Source organism: Eptesicus fuscus, chromosome 22 (assembly GCF_027574615.1).
Source record: "Eptesicus fuscus isolate TK198812 chromosome 22, DD_ASM_mEF_20220401, whole genome shotgun sequence".
NCBI lineage: Eukaryota > Metazoa > Chordata > Mammalia > Chiroptera > Vespertilionidae > Eptesicus > Eptesicus fuscus.
Window position 1 is genome coordinate 20,980,779 of NC_072494.1, and position 16,219 is coordinate 20,996,997.

At 48.7% G+C, this 16,219-nt stretch overlaps 1 protein-coding gene across 1 annotated transcript in view; it reads left to right on the forward strand.

Moving 5' to 3' along the window:
- The window catches only part of PAPPA2 (pappalysin 2), a 212,625-nt gene that overhangs the window by 84,874 nt on the left and 111,532 nt on the right, over positions 1-16,219 (forward strand). Inside the window, exons 4-8 of the mRNA XM_008145883.3 lie at positions 3,540-3,833; positions 5,705-5,897; positions 9,228-9,349; positions 12,307-12,796; positions 15,723-15,851. Of these exons, the coding sequence (XP_008144105.3) occupies positions 3,540-3,833; positions 5,705-5,897; positions 9,228-9,349; positions 12,307-12,796; positions 15,723-15,851 (1,228 nt within the window). The remainder of the gene's footprint in view (positions 1-3,539; positions 3,834-5,704; positions 5,898-9,227; positions 9,350-12,306; positions 12,797-15,722; positions 15,852-16,219) is intronic.

Here is a 16,219-nt window from a genome sequence, read left to right on the forward strand (position 1 = left end):
TCTATGAAGAGAATGGATACACTGATCCATTTTAAACTCTGTCCAAGTCTTGTCTGTCCTCTGGGTGCCTGTGGGTCCCAGGATCAGAATGGCATGGAAACCAAGCTTGAACAGCTTAAAGGCAAATCAGAGCTCCTTGTGTGAGCGTGTTTGTCTACTTTGCCTGGCAATGCCTGGTTTTACTCTGGAAGGTCTGCCTGTTTGTGATCACACTCTAGCTTCTGTTATCTTGATGAATGAAAGTGGTCAGGAGGGAGCCAACAAGGGTGGGGCAAATGAGCGTGTGTGGCCAGCTGCATTATATAATTACAGTAATATTGACAAATGGTCCAGTACACACCTTGAGTTACTTTGTTCTAAAAAATAAGCAAAATACTTCTTTGTCTACATTACTCCTTCAATCTACATAATAACCCTTTGAGATTGAAATACTTGTTATTACCATTGAACAGATTGGGAAATAGCCTTGAGAGCTTTCAAGGAATATTCCCAAAGGTAAGGGTCAGTACATTTCCAGTGCGTGTCCATAGCCAAAGGAGCCCTGGACACCCCAAAGGCCATCCCATGTGAGAGAGGCTTCCAAACGGTGGAGTAAGGACCCTCTAGTAACCCTCAGCACCTGACCATGTTGCTGGCAATGAAAATGGAAGAAAGTATAGGTAGCAGCATCAGGAGGTGATGCTGGTTGGTTTGAATCCTATATAATAAAAGAGTAATATGCAAATTGACCGTCACTCCATCACACAAAGATAGCCGCCACCATGTGGTCAAAGATGGCTGTCCCTATGTGGACACAAGATGGCTGCCACAAGATGGCCTGCAGGGGTGGGCAATTGTGGGCAATCAGGCCAGCAGGGGAGGGCAGTTAGGGGTGACCGGACTGGCAGAGGAGGGCAGTTGGGGGAGACCAGACCTGCAGGGGAGGACAGTTGGGGGGGACCAGGCCTGCAGGGGAGGGCAATTGCGGGGGACCAGGCCAGCAGGGGATGGCAGTTGGGAGAGACCAGGCCTGCAGGGAAGGGCAGTTCGCAGGGCCCAGGCCTGCAAGGGAGGGCAGTTTGGGGCAATCAGGCCTTCAGGGGAAGGCAGTTAGGGGTGACCGGGCCTGCAGAGGAGGGCAGTTGGGAGAGACCAGGCCAGCAGGGGAGGACAGTTTGGGGGTCCCAGGCCTGCAGGGGAGGGCAGTTCGCAGGGACCAGGCCTGCAAGGGAGGGCAATTTGGGGCAATCAGGCCTGCAGGGGAAGGCAGTTGCCGGGGGTGGGGGGGGAGAGAGGGGACCAGGCCTGCAGGAGAGGGCAGTTGGGGGCGACCAGGCCAGCAGGGGAGGACAGTTAGAGGTGACTAGGCCTGCAGGGGAGGACAGTTGGGGGTGACCAGGCCAGCAGGGGAGGGCAGTTGGGGGGGGACCAGGCCTGCAGGAGAGGACAGTTAGGGGTGACCAGGCCTGCAGGGAAGGGCAGTTAGAGGTGACCAGGCCTGTAGGAGAGGACAGTTGGGGGGGACCAGGCCGGAAAGGGAGGGCAGTTGGGGGGCACCAGGCCTGCAAGGGAGGGTAGTTGGGGGCAATCAGGTCTGCAGGGGAAGACAGTTGGGGGACCAGGCCAGCAGGGGAGGGCAGTTAGGGGTGTACGGGCCAGCAGAGGAGGGCAGTTGGGGGTGACCAGGCCTGCAGGGGAGGACAGTTAAGGGTGACCAGGCTGGCAGGGGAGTGGTTAGGGGGTGATCAGGCTGGCAGGCAGAAGCGGTTAGGGGCAATCAGGCAGGCGAGCGGTTGGAAGCCAGCAGTCCATGATCGGGCCTAAACGGGCAGTCGGACATCCCTCGAGGGGTCCCAGATTGGAGAGGGTTCAGGCTGGGCTGAGGGACACACATCTCCCCCCACCCCCATGCACGAATTTCGTGCACCAGGCCTCTAGTAATAATATAAAATAGTCCTGGAAAGTGGCAATTGTACTTTCATTTCATTATTCTTATGAAGTCGCTCCTGGGAAAGGAGTATACAGGCCCCCAAAAGGTGGGGTTCCCAGGTCCTCAGACCCTCCCTGGTCCAACCATACGGTGGACTCAGTTTTTATTTATTGTTTACCATGTCTTGTTCCTTCTTCATGAAAAGAAGTTCTCACATTTGTCTTTAGATTTTGGAGAGCAAGCTTTTATGCTTCACATAGACTTTGGCCTGAAATGCATGTGTGTATGTATGAATGACTAGAACCCACTCCTCTAATCCTATATAATAAAAACCTAATATGCTAAGTGTCTGGTCATCGGTTCAACCAATCAAAGCATAATATGCTAATGATATGCTAAGGCCGCTCAACTGCTCACTATGACATGCACTGACCACCAAGGGGCAGACACTCCGACTGGTAGGTTAGCTTCTGCAGGGGTCCGGCTGGGACTGAGCAAAATGGGCCGGACATACCCTGGAGCCCTCCCGTGGTCCCTCCCTGGCTGACCAACCTCCCGCGTCCCTCCCCGGCCCCAGTTGTGCAAGGATGGAGTCCCTCAGCCTGGCCTGCACCCTCTCACGATCTGGGACCCCTCGGGGGATGTCAGAGAGCTGGTTTCTGCCTGATCCCCTAGGAGAGAGGAAGGAGGAGACAACGTGATAGAGAGAGGCCATGAAGATTACTAGGCAGTGAATCTGGCTCCTGGGAAAACCCAGGGCAGATCTGACAGCAGAATGTCCGCGCTGCTCCTTCCCAGTTCTTTCCCTTCGCCACCGGCTACAGGGACATGGAAATCTTGGAACACATATTACAAGGCCGAGGTGATGACAGTCCATGGTAGCACACATTTCTTCACATGATATTTATGATTGTCTCATGCAGTCCTGCATGTTAGCTCTTAGTGGCCCTGGTGAGAACAGGAAGGGAGCCTAGGGTTGAGCCCTGCTAGCCCCTCATTCTATAGATGGAGAGTCAGGAGAAGGTCCAAGGGCAGAGACATGGTCCTATAGCGAGTTAATGTCAGGATCGCATTCCAGTTCCTTAAGTTCCAGTACAATGTGGCTCCCTAAACTCAGACTCTCATGGACAGAATTACTGTAAGAGGCCTAGGACCTCGGGGTTTTCCTTAATGAGTATTGTTGTACACAGCACTTCCTCCTAAATTAGCATATGCAACATTCTATCTAACACACATATGGTAGCCAAGCTCATTACTATGTGTTGCATGCAGATGATTTGGGGGAAGAAGAACCATCTCTCTGGAATAAAAAAACATTACTATCAGTAAGTGTGTTAAAAGGCTTACGTTTTTCATTAGAATTTAAGCACTGTCTTGTTAAATCTATATTCTCCTGTTTGGGGATTGTGCATTAAGAGTGTTACGCAGGCTGATTTTTAAGTTGATAATTTTGTATGGCCCACAAATTATGTTATAAATATCTGAATGGCCCTTGGCAGGAAAAGGTTCCTCACCCCTGCCTTGGAGGCTGACATTGAATACTTGCTAATTTATGAGAAGACATAACTAAGGATCAGAGGGCTGCCATTCCTTAAATGCTCAGAGATGTTTTCCAAACCTTCTACTACAGGTGGCGTTGTCCTCAACCCAGCCTATTACGGAATGCCTGGCCATACCAACATCATGGTCCATGAGGTGGGGCATGTCCTGGGACTCTACCATGTCTTCAAAGGGGTCAGTGAAAGAGAATCCTGCGATGACCCCTGCAGGGAGACAGTGCCCTCCATGGACACAGGAGACCTCTGTGCTGACACTGCGCCCACTCCCAAGAGTAAGCTGTGCCAGGACCCGGAGCCTACCAATGACACTTGCGGCTTTACCCACTTTCTGGAGGCTCCATTCAGTAACTACATGAGCTACACAGGTATCACAGTCTCAATGTGCTTGCTTTCAATAAAGATGATGCGGGGAGTTTGGGGGCTGGGAGGATGGACGTGCAGGAGGTGGAGAGGATTTTCAGGCAGTCATTTATGCCCGAGCATTGAAGTATATTTATCATGAGATATTCTTTTCTTCATGTCTTTGAAGAACTTAAAGAAATTTTGAGATATGTAGGGGTCTCATTGACTAGGTTTATCATTTATTACTAAAATTAAGGACAGGTTTGATTTAATGACTTATTCCAGTGTTGAAGGGAGGAGGTGATTTTTCTATAAGTTCCATGGACTTGTTTGGTGATAAGTTCTAGAACTATCCAAAAAATAAAAATAAATCAACCATAGAACCCTGCTATGCCTTTGGAGGGAAGAAGGGGCAGTGAGCTGGTCCTATCTGTTGCTGATTAATAAATTTTTATCCAAGTTTCATTTCAGTGTATAATTCTGGTGCATCACATTCATAAGGACCAGCCTCCCTTCTTCCCCCAAAGGTCACAGTGGTCCTTGCCAGGGCAGAGCAGCCAGACAGGGGGCTGCAGAGGGCAGAGCTGTTTAAGTCCTGCTTTTCAAGTGGGCAGAGGAAACATCTAAGAAGCAGGGTCCTGGCCAGTGTGGCTAGGTTGCTTGGGCATCATCCTTTGTGCACCAAAGTGTTGCTTATTTGATTCCCAGTCAGGGCACATGCCCTGCTTGTGGGCTGGATCCCCAGGTGGGAGTTTGCAGGAGACAGCTGATCAATATTGTGCTCTCACATTAATGTTTCTCTCTCTCCCTGTCCCTTTCTCTCTCTCCAAAACTCAATAAAAATATTTGTTGTTAAAAGAAGCAGCAGGGGTGAGTGTTTGACTGGTGTGCTCTTATTAAAAAAGGAGTTCTTACCATTTGCAACAGCATGGATGGAACTGGAGAGCATTATGCTAAGTGAAATAAGCCAGTCAGAGAAAGATAAATATCACATGATCTCACTCATTTATGGAATATAATGAAAAACATAAACTGATGAACAAAAACAGATCCAGAGACAGAGACACATCGATCAGACCATCAAACCTTAGAGGGAAGGTAGGGGAGGGTGAGGGTACGGGGGAGAGATCAACCAAAGTACTTGTATGCATGCATATAAGCCTAACCAATGGACACAGACAACAGGCGGGTGAGGGCATGAGTGGGCGGGGGGGGGGGGGAGATGGAGGAGTGTTGGGGGGATAAGGACACATAAAATTTTTAAATAAATAAAAAAAATAAAGATAAAATTTAAAATGTTAGAAAAAAAAAAGAGGCCCTGAAACTAAGATAACTTCCTCTCTACCGCTGGAGGGAAAAAAAAAATCAAATAGGGAGATTTTACCAGTTCTGAAAGTGAGGTGGGGACCACAGTTCCAGTCCTGCTGCCTCCTTGACATTAGGCTCTGTCTCCCCTTGAGCATCTCCACTGAATATTTACTAACCCTGGCCAAAGTCACTGGGCATGGAGCAGGTGCCTGAAACTCCACAAATGTTCCTGAATAAAAAGGCCATATGCTGAAACACTGCCATATTGTGGATCCCCAAATAGGCAGCTGTCAACTTAGGGCAGCCCTGAACCCCTGGGCCCACCTGGCCCAGCCCAACATCAAGGTAATGGCCAGGTTTAGAGACAGCAAGTGCTATTCTCTGCCTTCTCTTTCCCATTTCCAGCACAGACACTTTCTGGAACCGAATAGATTTATCCATTCAACAGGTGTTTATGGAGCCTAACAAGTGTGGGGTGTTGTGTTAGGGGCTGGTGACAGGTGTGAATGAGGCAGAACTTGTCCCACCGAGGTGGACTTTGCAGGCTAACACCTCCATCTCCCCTGTTCCTTTTTTGTCCCCGCAGATGATGACTGCACTGACAGCTTCACCCCTAACCAAGTGGCCCGAATGCATTGCTATTTGGACCTTGTGTATCAACAATGGAGTCAAAGCCGAAAGCCCACCCCCATTCCTATCCCACCCATGGTCATTGGGCAGTCCAACACGTCCCTCACCATCTACTGGCTGCCTCCGATTAGTGGAGTCATGTATGACAGGTGAGAGGTCCTTGCCATGGCAGAGCTGGCCTGTTTTCTCTGTGGCTTTTCTTCTGCACCAGGGGAGGGTGTGAAGTCAGGGGCACCCCAGTGGGAGCTGTGAACATGAGCAGCCACTGAGCGCTGCCTCCTCCATTTCGCTGCCCAGTTCCCATCTCCGCAGCAGAGCCCCTGGCTCCGCACCTCAGCGCCCATGCTTACTCCTCAGCGAGGGGCCTGACAGATGTTTCCTGCGGAATGTCACCTCTGGCCGGCTGCCAGGAGCTATGATGAGGTTGACAAATCTGATCAAGGTCAGCCCTTCTCAGTGCAAGGTGGCACAGAGGCTGCTACTTGCACAGTGGTGTTGGGGGCAGGGAAGTGAACTGTACTCTTCCAATCAGTTCTGGGGGTGAGTGGGTGGGTGGCAGGCTTCCTACAAGCTGTGCATCAGGGGCTTACCTGGATTATGTGGGCATCTGGTGCCCTCTCTGCCTCTAAGTGTACCTGGTGCCTTCCCCATTTATGGCTGCCCTCTCGTGGAGCAGTCATCTGTTCATTTTTATGTCTGCCCTACTCGACTGGCAGCTCCTTGGGGGCAGGAGCATCTGTTTTTTGCATCTTTGTCCCTTGGCCTGCCACAGTAGACACCTAATACCTGCCTATTGAAGAGAATCATTATACCTAAATTTGCTTTTATTTGTCCTTTACATATTGGTGTAAATGAACATTAGGGACATTTTTGTCCAAAGGAGAGAAGGTAGGAAAAGATGACCTCTGACAGTTGGTGGGAGGATGGGGGAATGAATGTGTTTTAACGAGAAGGATGAGAACCCCACCTGTGACCTGTGCGGGCCTCCACTTTCCAGTCCTGTCACTGCATTCCGAGAGTGGCTGTGGTCTGTCTGGTTTTTCTGTGTGGGAGGCATTGCACTAGGCATCTCACCTGTAATTTCCTCATTTAGTCCATATAGTAAGCATACTCCTGCTGTGTAAGTGCGACATACACATTGAAGCATAGAGAAGCACTTGGGGCTTGCCCGAGCCCCCACAAAAACAGAGGTGAATTTGGGGACATCCAGTGAAACTTCAGAAGTGGGGAACATGGAATATATTATTTCTTTTCATTTAGGGCTTTTTCATTATCATGTAGACACTGCCCTCTCTGTGTCGCACTTTCCCTTGGGTGTCAGGCCCAGCCAAGATGCTGGCTGACCCTGGAGCATGTTTCCTTGTGCCCCATCTTTCCCCAGAGCTGGGAGGGGGGAAAGGGGACAGGGAGACAGAGGGATAGGGAAGAGCAGGTGAATCATTTTTTCAAGTTGTGATCCCATCCTTCTGGGATCTTGACACCTGTCCTTGATACTTTGATGACATCATTTGGACCCCACAATTTTATAAAGCACTTTTATTAATCCTCATCCAAGGATAAGCTTTTTTAAATTGATTTTTAGAGAGAGAGGAAGTGGGGGGGGGGGGGGGCATCAATGTGAGAGAGAAACATGGATCGGTTGCCTCCCATATGTGCAACCAGGGATCGATCCCATAACCTTTTTGGCATATGGGATGATGCTCCAACCAACTGAGCCACCTGGCCAGGGCCAAAAAGCACTCTTGACTGTCCCAGCACCACAGCGCTCAGGGTCTGTCTCCCTTTGTGAGTTGGCTCATTCCCTGTGATGTGTGTAAGAATCCGCTTCTGCGTGTGTTGCCTGTGCAGTTTGTGGTAGACTGGCTGAACAGTGAGTCCTCATGGGCATGTGCAAACCAGAGTTTTACATCCGTTTATGTAACACATGTAAACAATTTAATCTTCCCGTTCTCGCTCTGGTACAGACATTGCGATAATGCAGTCATCAGTGCTGGCTCGCCTCGAGGCTGTTGGCAGAAAAGGCAGTGTTTGTTTCCCTTTCCCAGCCCGGTGGCCGCAACGCTGAGGCCTCCCCACACGTGTGTCCCGGGAGATGCACGTCACACACCCAGCGATTTGTGTCACGCTGGGAGCTCTGTTTACTCCACTCCTCCCCAGTGCGTATTTGGAGTCCTTAGGTCAGCAAGGAGCCTGAACACACACTCAGCGGAGCCCCGGAAGGGCCAAGTGCATCAGGGGAATGTGGTTTGGAGCTGTATCCTCACCGACGCAGTGTTGACTGCAGCAGAGGCCGGAGCTAACGACCCCTTTCCCTTGCCAGTCTTGGACGCTTTGTGGTGTTTGGGAACTGGCTTATAGGAATTGAAGAATTTGTGACCTTAGGCCATTTGCCTAATCCCCCTGAGCCTGAGGGTCCTCATTTGTAAACAGTCTTCTTCTTACAGGGATGAGCAATAATTTATGAAAATCACCTCATGGCACCATGCCTGGTATATGAGGGGCTGGTAGCATAATTATGACCCTCCTTCACCAATACTAGTTTCTAGTATGTTACCTGGTGTTGCTTTTCCCCTACTTACAGAGAGACCTTGATTCCATACCTCCATTTTCAGATGTCTGTTCACAGGCAAAGGAGAAAGGGTGGGGACGGGGATTATCAATACCTCAGAGTGATGCCCTATGGCAGGAGCCAGTGTGCAGGGGGTGCCCGGAGGACAGAATGCAGGCCACTCAGAGGAGTCGGACTAAGTGCCTCTGCCAAGGTTACATTTGAATGGGCCTTGAAGGATATGTAGGAGTTTGCTAAACACAGAGGGTTGGAAAGGCTCTTTGGCAGGAGAGAGAACATGTTTCACAGAGCCCGTGTGAAGGGTATGATGTATTTGTGGGATGGTGGTTAGTTTATTGTGATGGGGACATAAAATTCATGAAAGAACTGTCCCATGAAGAACCTTGGATCATGGTAAGGAATTCAGCTGTAGCCCCACAGGTGATGGAGAGCCCACGACATTACATTTCATAGTACTTTTATGCATGTGAGTAAAAGTAGGGAGTTTAAAGCATAAGTCCACATGTAGCAGAAAAGTTTACTCTAAAAATCAGTGTCTGTTTTAGCTGGGGGAATGCAGGGTCTTCAGGTGACTTAAAGAGAGTCAGCATAGGAAGGAGTTTTCTGTTGGAAGGTGCAGGTGCAGTCTTCTGTATCGGATGCTTGAGGATGGAGCTGCCCACGTTCATCTCCACAGGCCTCCCTTAGGGTTTAGGTTCTTCTGCTTCCTAACCTCAAGATTTCTCATGTCACTATGAATTTTATGAAGATGAGGTTCATACAAGAAGGAAATGAAATAAGAAATAGTTGTGTTCTCCATTTTCCCCTAGGGTCTCACAACCTATTGCCATTCCCCATCCTCAAAGATCTCCTGAATTTGGCTCTCCAAGCCATCTGATGGAGTCTCCCCATCTCCCCCCTCATCTTACAGGGTCCCGGGCAGCATGTGTGGTGCCTGCACGGAGGATGGGACATTCCGTCAGTACGTGCACACGGCTTCCTCCCGGCGGGTATGTGACTCCTCGGGGTACTGGACTCCAGAGGAGGCAGTGGGTAAGGACCATGGCTTTCTCCTTTAACCCTGGTGGTTGGTGAGAATGGGGGTGGAGGTGGAGGGTGGAGAGGTGGCGTGCACATGTGTGTGAAAGTGTGTGTGTGTGTGTGTGTGTGTGTGTGTGTGTGTGTGTGTGTGATTTGCTGGGAAACACACTCCCTGGTACCTTTGTGTGCTGGATGTCCTACACATGCTTAAAGTGGCTGTGGTGAGGCCAAGGTCAGCATGGAAGAGAGAGGGGTGGGGAAGTCAGCTAAAGCAGGAGGTGACCTCAGGATGTGACTGCTCTTATGTGGTGTTTCAGGTGCTTACAGCACCTGGTGCCACAGGACAGTGCCAGCCCACCTGTCCCTCCCTCCTAGGAGAGGAATGGAGAACACGTTGCAGGGAACACTCAGACACGGGCCGAGCCAGTCTGGGTGGGTGTGGGGTGTATCAGGGGTTCCAAGCAGAGCATTCTCATTTTTGCCATTTTATGAGTCTATTAATCGCTGGTACTGGCTGTGCTTTGGCTACAATCTAAGCTGGCCTCTCGGAGGGGGGATGTTTTTCGCTGTCCCTTCTCCTGTCTCTCCCCCAGCTTCTCAGTTATATATTCACTCACATGCCTCTCAGACAAATCAGAGCATGAATGTTATCACAACTCAAGTTCAGAAAATGTTGGTCCATGAGTGTTAGCACTTGATCACTGGCTTAACTTCTCCATCCTCTCCATCTTCAGTGTTTATCTAATCACCCTCTTTCTCTTTTTCTTGTATTTGTTACGATCCTAAAAGCTACTCAGTAAGATATGTTGGACAAGATTCTGTTTGAGTTACTTTGCAGGCTTGACTCTGACAAGACAAATGGAGAACATTGGCCTAGGAGCTGACACTGTCCACCAGCTGTCCCCTTGGGCTCCCACTTCCTCAGACGACAGGAGCCTCAGGGAGAAGGCTTGAGGGGGACAGTTTATCCAATTGTTCGTATAGGACTCCTTCCAACTGAGAAATTCCGGGGCAGAACAAAAAGTTGCTATAAAATTTATGTTGGCATTGCATGGGCTATTTAGAGATTGGCATTTCATACAAGGCCGTTTCTGACCTTGTTGTTGTCCTGGGCTGGTGTTTTAGTGCCCATTTAACACTCTGCCCCTGAGCTTTTACTCTTTAATTTAAAGTTATCTGGTAGAAATGAAAGAAATGAGAAGTTCTGGGTTCCTTGTTTTGTGTCTTCAGGCAAACCAGGTCAATTTTTAGGGCCTCGGTGTCATGTTTGAATATGAGATTATAATAAAAACTTTCTAACATATGCTGCTGCATTAGGGGTCACTTCCAAAGGGGTTGTTAGTGTTTTGGAACAACTATCAGAAAATAGTGCTAAGAAATACTGGTCTTCCTCTGCTTTGAAAAGGTGAAGAACCAAGTCATATTTGCAATATACACAATGAAAGTAATCGAATCATCAGCAGAGCATACACAAACACATATATTTACAGACATGCTCAAATCCTATTTAATGACACTAAAGGAACACTTATTGACCAACAATTACTTTCTAAATTCTACGGGAAATAGAAATGTGAACCAGCCATATGCTCTGCTTAAATGTCGTCTTCTTGGTGACAACTTCCCTGTCCCCATAATCTAAAATATCCCCCAGCCTCACCCCATCATTCACTAGCCCCTTATGCTCCTTCACTTTTCTTCAAAGATGTCATTACCACTTGGAATACCCTTCTACCTTCTACTATTTATTGTTGCACCTGTCACCCTACTGTAGAATATATGAGGAAAGACCTTTACCTCTCTTGTTCAGTATTCTACCTTCAATACCTAGATTAGTTTTAGGTGTAAAAGAGGTACGCAGTACATTGGTGTTGAATGAATGAATTAATGAATGGATTCACAATATAGGCAAAAAATAGTAAGGACCATAAGATGTAATACACACATACATCACACACACAGAACAACACACACACACATTTGAACGTGTTTCCTCTGGGCTTGTCATATTGTTTATTTTCCAAATTCTGAAGGGCTACCTAGTTCTATTTTTGCAAATGTAGTTTGCAAATGTTCCTCTGGAACATTGTATAAATCTTCCACACTAACTAGTAAAACAGGGGTTCAATAGTTACTTATATTATAAATGAGGAGATCAAGGCTTAAACACACCTGCCACAGCCACACAGCACCAGTTAGAGCCCAGCTCTGCTCATTCCTGATTTAGCACTTTTTCTGCAATTCCCCCATGTGACAAAAAAGAAAACCGTCTCATGGAGATTTTTCCTACAGAGCCGGCCTTTATATTACTTGCGATATTTGTTTTTTCACCAATACAATTTTGCTTGGCTACTGAATCTCCATTGCTTTCCACTCAAGAAAAAGTGTCCTTTCTCCTGCCTGCTGTTTTCTCCGTGCAGCAACCTGCATGCTCCCATGGACCTGAGCCAAGCATATGGCTGCGAAGGCGCCACCTTAGGGGATGAAAGTTTTGTGGAGCCCAGTTAAACAGTGTGGTGTCGGAGTGAAGCAGACATTGGCTTTATTTACAAATAAAACAGGACATCAGAAGCATTAATTTATCCTAAATTATTAACAAACTAAGTACAAGGACAGTGACTGAGCTTCTCTGCCCAGCTTCAGGCTCCCACCTGGGCCTCCTCCTCCCCCTTGGCCTCAGGCTCCCACCTGGCATCTGGGTCGCAGGACTCCTAGGGCTCTCTACTGGAGCTTTTGTTAAAAGACACCAAGTAGAAGACGTGGATTGAGACACAGTACTTTTGAATTGTTACACCTGTGTCCTCAGTCGTACTTGAGACCTAACCCACTCAGCTGATGAGCTTCTGCAGGAATTTGTTCAAAGTTTTCTTTTTCCTCACTCTTCTTTCTGGCTGCCACCATGGGCTACTCACCTGCAGACTTATGATGGCCATGCCTGATAGGTCTATCTTTCTGTCCATCTCCCCCAGGGCCCCCCGATGTGGACCAGCCCTGCGAACCGAGCCTGCAGGCCTGGAGCCCCGAGCTGCACCTGTACCACATGAACATGACGGTGCCCTGCCCGGTGGAAGGCTGCAGCCTGGAGCTGCTCTTCCAGCACCCAGTGCACGCTGACGCCCTCACCCTGTGGGTCACCTACCTCTCTGTGGACACCTCCCAGGCGCTCTTTGACACGGAAATCTTGCTGGAACACCAGAAGTCTGTGCACCTGGGCCCCCTGGACACATTCTGTGACACCCCGCTCACCATCAAGCTGCATGTTGACGGCAAGGTCTTGGGGGTGAAGGTCTATACCTTTGATGAACGGCTGGAGGTGGATGCCGCCCTCCTGACGTCTCAGCCCCACAGCCCTCTGTGCTCTGGCTGCAGGCCCCTGCGGTACCAGGTGCTCCGGGAACCCCCCTTCGCCAGTGGCTTACCTGCCGTGGCCACACACCCTCACAGGAAGTTCACAGACACGTGAGTTTGAAGTGGGGCTTTCTAAACCATGGTGCTTCTCGGTCTCTGGCCACCCATGATGTGCACTCCATGCTTTCTTTTTTTCTTGTTCCTCTCTCTCTCTCCTTTTCTCACAACTCTCCTCTTACTCTTCCTTCTGGCCTTCTGTGTTTAGTGAGTTCTACTGTGTTCCCAGCACTGTGTGCCCAGTGCAGGGACACAGACTAAGATGAGGTCACTGGCTTAAAAGAGTTCAGTGTCTAGAGTGGGAGGCTGGTATCACCAAAGACAAATTCTCCCTACCCCTAAGGGCAGAACTCAGGGTAAAACAAGTTTGATCAGAGGTGCTATATTTTGCCAAATTAGAAATAGACATGAAACATAGTGGGTTAATATGACAAACACTATTTCTCATGTTTCTATGGGTTGGCTGGGTGTTGCACCTGTCACCCTACTGTAGAATATATGAGGAAAGACCTTTACCTCTCTTGTTCAGTATTCTACCTTCAATACCTAGATTAGTTTTAGGTGTAAAAGAGGTACGCAGTACCTCTTGGCCGGGGTTAGATGGCTTGGGATGGCCTCGTGCACACACTGGAGGCTTGATGGAGGTGGCTGGCATGTCTGGGAAACCCAAGGCCTCCTTCTACACAATCACTCATTGCCCAGTAGGCGTGGCCTGGGCTTTTCCTCCTGGGTGTGGCAGGGTCTTCAGCAGCAGGGAGTGCAGACCCCCAAACCCTCACATTTTTCAAGCATCTGCTTATGTTATTCATGATAACGTTCCAGTAGCCAAAGCAAGTCAATTCCTGATTCAGGCGTGGCAGGTGAGTCCTTATCCCTTAATGAAAGGAACAGTGAAGTCACATGACTGAGAAGGGGCACATCTGGGATGGGAGGAGTCTGAGCCATCTGCCCCAGCTACAAAACAGTAGAGACAAATGTTCACCTTGAGCTTTCCTACAGTTTCCTCCCCTACTTGCTCTCCAAATTGGAACTAGAAGACAGTGAAATGGTCCAAAAGCTCATGCAAATGGGAGGATAGATCATGGGATGAATTTTAAAAGAATATCATTTTTGAGCTTCTCTAATTGGGCAGTTAACATGACACTCATTATCTAACTTAATACACACACACACACACACACACACACACACACGCACGCACGCTCGCTCATACACATTCTTTAAGGTTAATAGTATCCCATTCTGTAGATGAGAAAACCTTGCTTAACTGTGATTTGTTTGAACAGTGCTAGTTAGTGGTTGTCTCAGGATTAAAATCTAATTTTCTGACCAAATCTCATTTTGGCTTCCTTTCCTTAGTAACAGATTGCCTTTTACAAAGTCGCATCATGGAAGGTTGGGGCCCCCTCCCCACCCCTTTCCAGCCGTAGCACAGTGTCAGACTTAAGTGTGGCTGGATGAGAAGTCCAACAGAAACTTCTTTGTAAAGGGAAGCCATCAGGATTGATTTGCTTTTGAAAGTACCTGGCACTCTCATGAGACGATTGCTTCCCCAGAGACAGCTAATTTAGAAATGTAAAAGTCTGTAATATTAGATGTCTTTTCTATTAAAACTAGAGGCCCGGTGCATGAAATTCGTGCACTGGGAGGGGGGTGTCCCTCAGCCCGGCCTGCGTCCTCTCACAGTCCTGGAGTCCTCGGGGGATGTCCTATGATGGCTTAGTGCTTCCACAGAGGCGGGAGAGGCTCCCGCCACTGCCGCTGCACTCGCCAGCCATGAGCTCGGCTTCTGGCTGAGCAGCGCTCCCCCTGTGGGAGTGCACTGACCACCAGGGGGCAGCTCCTACGTTGAGCGTCTGCCCCCTGGTTGTCAGTGCGTGTCATAGCAACCGGTCATTCCGCTGTTTGGTCGATTTGCATATTAGCCTTTTATTATATAGGATAACTAAAAGCCAGTACAGAGGTTTTTTTAACAGTGTTTTGGAAACCCCATGACATTTCTTGTCTGGTGGTGGCAGCATCAAGTGAGAGGGTGACACTTCGTGGTTGAGGTGAAGAGCCTGGTGGCAAAGAGAAGGTCCTGGCAGGACACTCACAGTGGCCACACCTGGGAGTCCTAACAACCCTTTGAGATCCTGCCTCTGAAGGCACTCCCAGCCCACCAGCCCACCTGGACTCTGGCAGTAGTTTTCCAGGGCAGGCACTACACTACATTAAGATGAAGGAAGACTTTGTTCCTGGAACCAGCAGCCCCCCTGTCAAGCCCCTACCCCTTCTAAATGTCCTTTCCCTCATGCTCTCCACCTGTCTGTGCACGTGGACTTTGGAGAGAGCCTGGTAGACTCCTTCCATCTCTGCTCCCAACTGATGCAACTCCACACCTGGAGTGTGTGCATTTTGACAGGTTCAGAGGTGGGGAGTAATTGAACACATTTCTAATTATGGAGTTTATTGCATCCCCAAAATGATGATGGAAGGTGTTCTCACCTCCTAGGAGACAGTGCTCTTTCCCTATGGATTCAGTGTACCCAAGATAAGAATTTTCTCAAGAGACAAAAGTAAGCAAGCAAGCAAGCAAACAAAAACCCTGTAATCCACAAAAGGGCCTTGCTGAGCCCAAACTCCGAACTTTCATCTTCCCTTTCTTTGGTTACTTTGCAAATATACTACTTTTTCAATAGTTGGTGTTACTTTTTAACATGGTAAAGATACACTGGAAATACCACCCTCCTAGATTTTGTAGGACTGTTAGTTCACTGTTAATTTGGCCTTGATTTACTGCATACTCACTATGTGCAATGCACTGGGAATACCAAAATGAATATGGTTTTAAACATTCTGCTGCTGTGAAAGACTGCGTGCCCTGGTTTTGCTTTCAGAAAATATGGCATGTGTTTAGCATTCATGCTCCCCATAACATTTATTTTAAACTCCTGCAAACATTCTGGATGTGGTAGTCACAGCCCGTTGGTTTCCACAGGGAGGTCACACCTGGGCAAGTATATCAGTACCAAGTTCAAGCTGTGGCAGGAGCAGAGCTGGGAGAAGCTTCGCCGCCTCTGAGCCACATTCATGGAGCTCCTTACTGCGGAGATGGGAAGGTGGCCAGGTGAGTGCTGGGTGCATGGAAATGTGAGAGCAGGACCCCTGCTCTGAGCAAGAGGGTCCACCTACAGTTTCAGTGGGACTTGTTTTGGAAAAGGAAGTGACAGGGCACTCTGAGACCTGGCAGTGATCTTGTGAGGTCACTCACATTCCTGCATAGTTCAGGAGGGACCCACATTTATTTAGATCTGACCCCACAATACTGAGATATTGAGGCTGACTCTAGGGGATGGGTGGGTGGCTTTTAAGGTTTCAGAGAACAACTGTGGTCCAGGGAAGGCATTTGTAGGGAAGAAGATTACTTGTCAAATGATGCTACAAGAGGATGTGAGGATACTTATGGATCAGTGGCCTGTCACTCCTAACTAGTGG